Consider the following 10,448-nt stretch of genomic DNA (forward strand, 5'->3'; position numbering starts at 1 on the left):
TACATGTAATCTTTCCATTGGACGGTCATATATGTGTTCTATTAGATATATGATTTTAATCATAGGTTACTTTATTATGGATATTCAAGTCCATCAAAGGAGACCAAACTCTGAATATGTAGTCTGGATCGATGAGGATAATCATTTTTAATTGCTTTCAAGATTCAATGGTTAAGAAAGGTCAAATTTGAATATAATCGTCATATTGTCCCAAAAATCATAGGTTAAGGTGTCCATGGGATTCTTTGGGTGTCCAACACATAGGTGTACGTACGAGTAAGTTTTTTGGTTGAACAGTTATATTTGTGTTATGTTAGGTGGAGATCCACCATATAGGGTGTACCCGCATTTAATAAATAGATATAGGAGTGACCTGATGTGAAATATAAGCAATTTGATTTTCCGGAGATTGTTCAAGAGATCACAATGGTGGTCATTTTATGATTTTCAGCCGCCTGAACTCAGTTTTAATTCTACCCTTATATAAATATGATGTGAAGGTTGAAGATGTATGGTTCAATTGAGAAGCAGAAGCATTGTAAGAAATTTCATTACCATCGAGGTCTAGAAATAGGTTCTCCGAGGTTTCGATGTTAGGTAGGAACGTGTATACAATAGAACACTAAAGATGTTCGTTGCCGTACATGTAATCGTGGGATCTACATTTTAACAATCGTAAACACTACTTATCGTACTAGGGTTAAGATGGTAGGTTTAGATTTGAAGATGGTCGAACATATACGCTTAGATGGACTCCTTTATCCATTTCTTGATGATGTAAGGGTCTATATGGAAATCAAACGGATGGATATCCTTGGAGAATTATTTTTTTTTTTATGGTTTGGATTATTGATTGATTGACTAGATTATGATATGCAAAGCTCGGGATGTATAGTTACATGTACGTGTCGATCTACAAGGGGTTAGGATCCTTAGTGATTCTGACAGTAAAATATACCTATACATGGGTGCATGACGAGTAACATGAACGGATTAGATTCTTGATCGGAGGTGCGTATGAGAGTGTGTGTGTGTGTATGAAAATTTCAAATTTGATTTAGTATGACTGGGCGGTACAAAATCAAAGTAAAACAATAAAATCTCTTTACCTAGCAATGATGAGTTATCTCTACTGTTGGTTTAGCGAACTATCTTGTGTAAGAATATATACGAGTGTTAGAAGTTCATTACAGTGTATATGTTAGTCTACGGTTGTGTACGTGCATGTTCACCCACATATCTTTAAAATGAAAATTTCTACTGACATGTGTATTCACTCGTGTGAAAATTTTCGTAATTTTATATTCTACAATCCTTATAAGAATTTCATCCTCTAAATTCAAAACTCTACTCGGGCTTGAAATTTTCAAGATATTACAATAGGGCTCAATCCCTATCAAGCCAATGGTGGGTCTCACATCTCCAAGTGGTCACATGGTGTGATCCATGCACAAATTGACAAATTTGAATAAACTATCATGTACATGCAACATGACAAACATTAAAGGGTGTGGATTGGGAAGGAAATATGAATCATAATCAAGGGAAATTTTATGAATATTGGGATCTCTAAAAAAATTCCTAATTTTATTATTTAGATTGTAAAGGTTTTGGAAGATTCCAAGTTGAAATCTCTAACCAATGGAAAAAGAGGGCTAACCTGGCATGGAGAGAGAGAGAGAGAGAGAGAGAGAGAGAGAGAGAGAGGGTGTGCTTCTGCACACCTTCCCCCTAAATACTTTCATTGACTTTGATGGGGGAGAAACGTTGACAAGGCAATGGGCCCCACATGAGTCACCTCCTATATAATTTAAACTTTCCCTGCTCTCTTTCTAAACAGCTTTTAAAAGACACACACACACACACACACACACACACACACACACACACACACACATATATATATATATATCGGAATGCTCACCTGCGAACCACGGAATACCTATGAACTTTTTTGAGAACTCATCATATCTGATGAGTCTCGAAAATCTTAACGGTCCACGTGAAGCAGAACTTCATGAAACCCCCTAGTATCAATTTTTACTTTGAACCAAAACTTTGGTGGCCATAAAAATGCAAATAGTTTCTTCCCTTGATTTGAATTTCTCTTTGTTATGGCCCACCAGAACTTAAATCAAGGTAAAGATTCACTCCCTAAGGTTTCATAGGATTTCGCATCCTATGGACCGTTCAAATTCGACACCCATAACATGTGTACAAAGGTGCACATGTGCATAGGTGCGTAGGTGAGCATGCATATATATATATATATATATATATATATATATATATATATATATATATATATATACACACGTACACACCCACACATGCACGCACACGAACACACCCACTGTGGGCTCAACACAAACATCATAGTGGGCTCCACCATCCGCCTGGACGGTGGCAGCAAGACACATGAAACCCCTCAGGCCCAATTTTTACTTTGATCTAAAACTTTGGTAGGCCATGAAAAATGAAAACAGTTTTCTCCCTTAATTTGCATTTCTCTCTGCTTATGGCCCATCAGAATTTTAGATCAGGATGAAAATTTGTCCCTTAAGGTTTCATGAGATTCCGCATCACATGGACCATTTGGATTAGACGCCCATGACATGTGTGCACAGGTGAGCATGAATATATATATATATATAGGAAAACGCTCACATGCGAACCAGTTCGTACGTACTACGTACGAACTTTTTTGAGAACCCATCATACGTGATGTGGATTCAAAATTTGAACCGTTCATGTGAAGCAGCACCTCATGAAACCCCCCGGGACTAAGTTTTACTTTGATCTAAAACTTTGATGGGCCATAAATAATGAAAACAGTTTCCTCCCTTGATTTGCATCTCTCTTTGCTATGGCCCACCAGAATTTTAGATCAGGGTGAAAATTTTTCACAGGGGTTTTCATGGGATTCCGCATTACATGGACCATTCAGATTAGATACCCATGACACGTGTGCAAAGGTGCGCACGTGCATAGGTGCGCAGGGGAGCATGACTCTGTATATATATCAAATGCATCCTACTAGATCTACATCATGCATTAAGATCCCAATAAATTCAGGTGGTTTAAGTCAAAAGGTCATATGAAATCCGTCATTGGATAGAAGAGCATAACTTAGAATGATCTAACTTGGACTACTTCTTAGAGGGCGTATAATCATGAGATAAATATGAAATCATAAAAACAACTTTAAGCTAAACCACTGGCCGAATCAATATGCACACTACAAATCATATAAACATAAGCAAGCTATTTTGAACGAAAAACCAAAAAAAAAAAAACAAAAAACAAAAAACAAAACAAAAAACAAAAAACAAAGAACAAAACAAAACAAAAAAGATCTAGATCTATCCACTCGTTTTCAAACAATCCATACTTCAATTTACACTATTAGCAATTAGGTGAAATTTAGAAGGTTGGATCTCCCAATTCAAGAATCCGTTTACATTGAAACTTAATTCTACTCACTCATTCAAAGTACTTAATATGATCAATTCAAGCATCAAACGGAATTCAATCACATTACTGAGAAAATTTAGAAACTGAGAAATGAAATCACTTAAATACCACTTACATTGAATTAAGGATTATTGTTGCAATAATCTCAAATATCATACTTATTCTAAATCATATGCCCGAATGGGAAGCTATATCTGCTAGGTTTAACTTAATTTCCACACCTTGCACCCTCCTAAAACCCTGAGGTGGAAGAATGATGCTGAAATATTTTAATCCATAACAATTCCTCCAAAAATCTCTGCAATCTGCAATGTAAGAGTCCACGTATCTCTAAAATATTGTCATACATAGTACAATTCAAGCATACCATCATTATAACTCCGGACCCACCAATATGCTGTGTCTAAATATCCAACGGTCAGTTAATTCAATCAAATTTGAACCATTGAGTACTTAGAACAGCTCATCAACCATTGTAGGCTCACCTAATAAAAGTATTACAGCCTTGCACACTACAGAGGATTTTAACAGAAGTAGCTGGACGATACTGCCTACCTATAATGTGTGGTTGATATACATCCAGTACAACCGGTTTGTTTCAACATTCACAACGCATAATGTAAAAGTCATCCCACCCACTCATCACGTGGGCCAGATACGTACTTTGCATGTACTCTTTTTTCCCTCATAATATTAATATTTGTAAAAAAGTATCGTTGGCCACGTTGTGGATGGGGTACATTCCAGAAGAACTCAAATCTAAGATTTGTCCCACTGATGGTCACTGGATGGACGGTTCAAATGAAAAACTACAGCTGCAAATTTAAATAACATATAAAAAGAAATTAGAAAGTTACATTCAATATTAAAGATCTGAATTAAGCCTCATCTAAAGTGGGACCCTCTAATTGGAAGGACTCTTCCTCCCAACATACGTATGGACAGTCGCTCATTTCCGGAGTAACAATGTTCTAATCATCAGCTGGGCCACATTCGTGCGAGACTAACTGGACGATTAAAAAACAAAAATGCTGGGCCACTTTTTCTTAGACCATCGTAGATCTATTGACATGCAAGCCCAAGCTCGGCACAGTTCAGCACATCTGTTGCAATCAACATATTCGCTATTTCCTCGCGCGAATCGCTTTAGCATTTTTCGTGTGCTGGAAAATGACGGCTCGACATGTCTGCTTGGCAAGCATGTCTCCATGCTTCACAGCCCACAGTAAATAGAATCCACGTGAAATTACGAAAAAGGGATTGATGCTTGTAAAAGATACCCCACAACGTTCTGACCGTAAATATAAATTTGTATTTCATTTTTACAGTACCAAACAAGTACCAGACCTGAAACAACAAAGGGTAAAGCCGTAAAAAACAAAAAACAAAAACAAAAAAAAGGAGGAAAACGCTACTGTGAACAACCGACATAGAGTATCCACGGAGGATCGACGCTCCTGCACACGTAAGTTACAGATCGGGCCATCAGTGCTCATCTAAGCCTTGTGCGCACGTTAGCAGTGAGAGGGTGTGACATCTCGCAGGAGAGTCGAAGCACCTCCGACAGACTCACTGGGTTTTGCTCCGGTTCCATCCACTCGAACTCGTGCAACAGAGTCGCGACCCAGATGTTGACCGTGGTCAGCCCGAGGGCCTTGCCAGGGCAGACCCTCCTGCCCGAACCAAACGGCGCGAGCCGCAGGTCAGACCCCATCACAGAGAATTCCACGTCGGCGTCCTTCGATATGAACCTCTCGGGCATGAAGCTCATGGGCTGTGCCCAAACGGCTGGGTCCCGTGTGATGGCCCACATGTTTACCATGGCCGTAGTCCCAGCTGGCACGTTTCGCCCATCAACCACCGTGTCGGTGATTGCCAGACGGGCCCACGACAGGAGTGGGCCCGGTGGGTGGAGCCTTAGAACTTCCTTGATCACGGCCTGCAGGTAGACCAACGCCGGGATGTCAGATTCCGTCACCGGGCGTTGTTTCCCGACGACCGTGTCGAGCTCTTCATGAATCTTGGCTTGGACTTCGGGATGCAGAACGAGACGCGCCAAAATCCACTCTATCAAAACCGCCACCGTATCCGTACCTCTAAATATCATTTCCTATAAATAAAAATATATATACATTAGATAAATCTTTATAATTAAAATAAAATTTAAAAAAAAATAAATAAATAAATAAAAACATGGACGGTGGCGGGGATGCTGACGCAAACTTGAAAATGGATTTCAAGAATATTTTGCGTCGGGATTCCCACCTACGAATTCCCTATGCTTAGATGCTTACCCAAAGTACGGCTACCATGTCAGGATCCGACAACTGGTCGCTGCCTTGCAACGACAGCAAAACGTCAACGAAATCCCGGTTTTTGGACCCGGTTTGAGCCCTGTGCTCTTGGATAATACGGTTCACGAACTGGTTCACCTTCGGGACGAGGTTGGAGCATCGGAACCGGATTTTCTGGGGGTCGAACCCGGCTAGGAAAGGAAGATGGTCAGACCAGTTCAGCTTCCCCAAGAGATCGTAGCCTTCTTCGACTAGACCGCTCAGTTCCTCTGTTTCTTTATTCACAGAACAGAGCTCGTACTTCCGCCCGAATACAGAACACATCATGTTGTTCAAAGACGCCCGTTTCAGAACTTGCCGCACCGTGACCTTTCCGTCGCGACGGAAGGCTGCTACCATCTGGGAGGCTATTTCGAACCGCTGAGATTCCGAGCCGCTGATCTGCTTCGGGCAGAACAGATGAGTGGCCGCGATTCGCCTCAGGGTGCGCCAGTACACGCCGTACGGAGCGAATCCTATCGCGCGGTGGAACATCAAGCTGTAGGCAGACTCCTTCACGGGCCGGTCTGCGAAGACGGAGCTGTTGAGGATCTCCTTCGCGACTTCAGGATCGGAAGTGATGATGACACGTGTCTCCCCGAGGCTGAAGGCCATGAGACGCCTGGCGTTGCAGCGATCAGCCACGGAAGCGAGCTGGCGGTGCGCGAGCCTCGCCATCAGATGCATGCTGCCGATGAGAGGAAAGCCTCTGGGCCCTGGGATGGGCTTGTTGTTGGGCTTAGGTTTCTTCCAGAAGTGTCTTCCCCAAGCTGGGCCTCCGGGATGGGCCCAGTGGAGGACGGCCGTGGCCAGCCATGCTAAGACGAGGATGAGTGAGAGCCATAAGACGTTCCGAGATGTATAGGTTTCGCATTTCGCCACGATGGCTAGAAGCCAAAAGCTATCTGCTGCTGTTTCCATGCGGAAGATGAAAGGGTAGGAAGAAGAGATGTTTGAAGGAGAAGATGAGCGGTGAAGGTTTATATAGACGAGAGAGGGAAGAGAGGGAGAGAGCGCGCAAGAGGGAGTGTAACCGTTAAGCGTCGTTCCGTATAACGGAAAAGGCTGTGGGGCCCGCCGCCAGTACGTGTGTAACGCCACAGAGATAAAACGTCTACTCGCAATAGCTGGATCCCAATCCAGCCTGCCCACACGTGCCAATAAAAGCGTTTTATATGAGATCGGTGCCGTTCATCAGTTGACCTCGCCACGTATATACAACCCCACAAAATTAGACAGGTCCGGCGGGTCAAATTGTAAAATAGAACCGTTCACCGACAGGTCACGATAACAGAACTTATGGTACAGGAACATCTTCCAATCTAACATGGTACACGTATTGGTGGGCCCCACCTAGAACATGACATTTCAAGAAAATCAGCTCATTTATTTACTAAGTGGGCCATAACCTTGAATAAGTGGTGCGTCCCACCAAACAAGACAACACGCCTGATTTTTGTGACAGCTGATCCCTGTGGTGGGCCTACCTCTTAAATGGATCTGATGACACGGTACGTCATCACATGTGCTGTATTAGCACGTGTGTCTGTAGGGTATGAGGTGATGGCTCGACGGAGTAACGGAAAAGCACGGCCGTGTGCAGGACGTGGGGCTGGGTAAAGGACACGTGGGAGGGAGCCGTGGCGCTATATTGTCGGGTTTTGAAGGGGGCGATGCACATGATCTACATGAAGGTGTGGCATGGCTTTTCGGGCATATGCATATGGCGAACGGTAGGGACGCACATGGCCCTGTGCCATGTTCGTCCCGAGAGCTTTTCCCATGCACGACCATGACAACTCGACTTGCCCGCGTACCGAAGCTGCTGGCAGTTATTAATGTGCTCTGATGTAGACGTTTGAAGAAGGGCTGTTTCGGCGGCACGTGTGCCACACGTGGGTAAGATCAGGCCCATTGGTAGAATTTGTGGCGGTTTAAAAAAAGAATTGAATGATTGTCCTTAAGCGACGGGGGCATGTGGCCTACTTGCTGTTCGGCTTTTTAGACGGGGCAAGGCCCAGGTGGGTCTACCTGATTAACGGGTGGGGTGTCCACACGTCCGCAACGCGGGGAGTACTCCCGCCGGACTTCTCTGCCTCGTGGCTCGCGCGTAGGTTTTTGGATGGGAAAGCGGCAGTGACGGTTCAGGGAGTCCGAAATTACGATAGTGACCTTATAACCAATAAAAGCTGTTTGGTACTCTGTCAGAGTATGACGCTTGATACGCAGGTACTCGGAACTTGTATAAACTCAACGAGCCCACTGTTTCAAGTCGCGGTATAGGAAATATTGGATTTTTTTTTTTTCATTTTAACCGTGCAATAAAATCCACCAATCCGATGGTAAAATAATCAAAATAAATGTGACGTGGTTCGTCTTAATTTTAAATAAGTGTATGCTACTTATTCAATTTCTAAAAACATTTAAATGCCTGCATATCAAGCATCATACGTATCTTGCATCACACTCAGATACGTAGCTCAACTGGCAGACTGAGTAGAGATACCTCGTTTCAACACTTAGGCCCGTTTGGCCACGTGGATTGGAAGGTATTGAATGGTATTAGGTTGGATGGTATGGATTTCTAGATAACGAGGGTATTGTCAATGGAATGTCTTGGGATCCATGGGATTAATATACCCCTGAATCGCTATATCCAGTCTGTTTGGCACGCCCGGCCATCCCTTCCAATCCCTCAAGCCAAACAGGTCCCAGACAAATTTAAAAGGATTAGGGTGGATTGAATGGGATTTAAAGGTAATGCTGGTGTTGTCAGTGGATTGTCGGGATTGGGATTGGGATTGGGGATTGGGATTGGTATCGGGATCAGATCACCAACTCTATTTGGCACACCAGGCCAATCTCGGGATTTAACTTCCAATCCTTCGAATATCATCCAATCCTTTCCAATCCAACCGTCCAAACGGGCCCTCAGGTCTTGGTATCGATCCCTAGCGGGAGTGGCTAACATGGAGTGTGTGTACTGACATGGGTGTGTACTAACAAGCTAACCCAAAAAAATTTTAAAAAAAAAAAAAAGAAAAAAGCATCACATCCTATATAGAGTGTGTAAGTTTTTCACTGTATAAATATCAGCACGATTATTGTGTGCGTTTGGCCCCAACGGGAGCAACTCATGCCTCGGTGGTAGACATACAAGAGTCAACGAATAATACAGAACTCCACAGCACCAGTCTCGCAACTGAAGTGATGTATGTGTTGTGGTATCCACACTGTTCATCCATTCGGAGAGATCAACTCATGCCTTGGTGGTAGACTTTCGAGAGTCAACGAATGATACTGCACTCCACAGCACCAGTCTCGCAACTGAAGTGGCATCACTACATTTTGTGGGGCCATGATGCGTGTGTTGTGGTATCCACACTGTTCATCCATTCGGAGAGATCAACTTATGCCTCGGTGGCAGACTTACAAGAGTCAACGAATGATACTGAACCCCACAGCACCAGTCTCGCAACTGAAGTAGCATCACTACGTTTTGTGGGGCCATGATGTATGTGTTGTATCTATACTGTTCATCCATCTGGACAGATCATTTTAAGACATGAGCCAAAGAACGAGCAAATCAAAAGATAAAGTAGATCCCACCACAGAAAACAGTAGAAAATGATAGCATACAATTAAAAACTTCTCTGGGCTGCAAAAGTTTCCGGTAAAGTTAATATTTGTGTTTTCCCTTATCCAATGCCTTTATTAACATATAAACCAGTTGGTTCTCACATAAATATCATAGTGGGGCCTAGGAAGGTTTCAACGGTGGGTGTTACTCTCCTCATCGTTTTCTGTGGTGGGATCCATTTTTAATATTGGATCTGCCTCATTTTCTGACTCATCTCCTAAGATGGTCTCTACATGCGAATGGATGGTGTGGATACAGCAAAATGATCTCTAAAGTGATGTGACCAAGAAACATGTAACATCACTTCGGATTTAATCCGCGTCCAGTTTCTAGGTCGGCTGGACGGAAGCGGATTGGCTGGTGTACCACACACCAGCTATATAGCTGGCATAGATGCGAGGACTAGCGCCGACGCTCGTCGAGCTCCAAGTTGTATGAACGGTTCAAAGGAGATCAGAGTTACGTGGGCCCCACAATGATGTATTTATTATATCCACACTGCTCATCCATTTTTCAAGATCATTTTAGATCATTAGACAAAAAATGATCATGTCCAAAGCTCAAATGGACTACACCAAAAATAGCAGCTGTTAAAAAATCGTAGGGCCCACCATAATGTTTGTTTTTCATCCAATCTGTTAATAAGGTAAAAAATACATGGATGAATATGAAAAACAAATTTCATATTTATCCGAAAGTTCTGTGACCCCAAAAGGGTTTCAATGGTAGATGTTCAATCCCCGCTGCTTTTTACAGTGTGGTCCACTTGATCTTTATAAATGTCTTATTTTTCAGTGCAAGCCTTAAAACGAGCTTGCCAAATGGATGGACATTTTGGATATAGCACATACCTCATTATGGGACCCACGGAACTTTCTAACGTCAATACACCAGCTATATAGCTAGTGTGTGGTATACCAGCCAATCCGCTTCCCGGTTGGAGTACCAATTGCGGTGAAATCCTGTTGTTAGAGGTGTACATAGAGTTGAACCGAGTCGAG

The 10,448-nt window shown here is 42.9% G+C and overlaps 1 protein-coding gene across 1 annotated transcript; it reads right to left on the reverse strand.

Annotated features, from left to right (window-relative positions):
• Nucleotides 1-4,763: 4,763 nt before the first annotated feature.
• LOC131248586 (cytochrome P450 78A9-like) lies at nucleotides 4,764-6,771 on the reverse strand. Its single transcript, XM_058248933.1, has 2 exons — nucleotides 5,769-6,771; nucleotides 4,764-5,584 (listed from the first exon to the last, which is right to left on the reverse strand). The coding sequence occupies exons 1-2, from the start codon at nucleotides 6,726-6,728 to the stop codon at nucleotides 4,967-4,969; spliced, it is 1,578 nt and encodes a 525-aa protein (XP_058104916.1). The 5' UTR covers nucleotides 6,729-6,771; the 3' UTR covers nucleotides 4,764-4,966.
• Between the last annotated feature and the right edge of the window lie 3,677 nt (nucleotides 6,772-10,448).

This window comes from Magnolia sinica, chromosome 6 (assembly GCF_029962835.1).
Source record: "Magnolia sinica isolate HGM2019 chromosome 6, MsV1, whole genome shotgun sequence".
Lineage (NCBI taxonomy): Eukaryota > Viridiplantae > Streptophyta > Magnoliopsida > Magnoliales > Magnoliaceae > Magnolia > Magnolia sinica.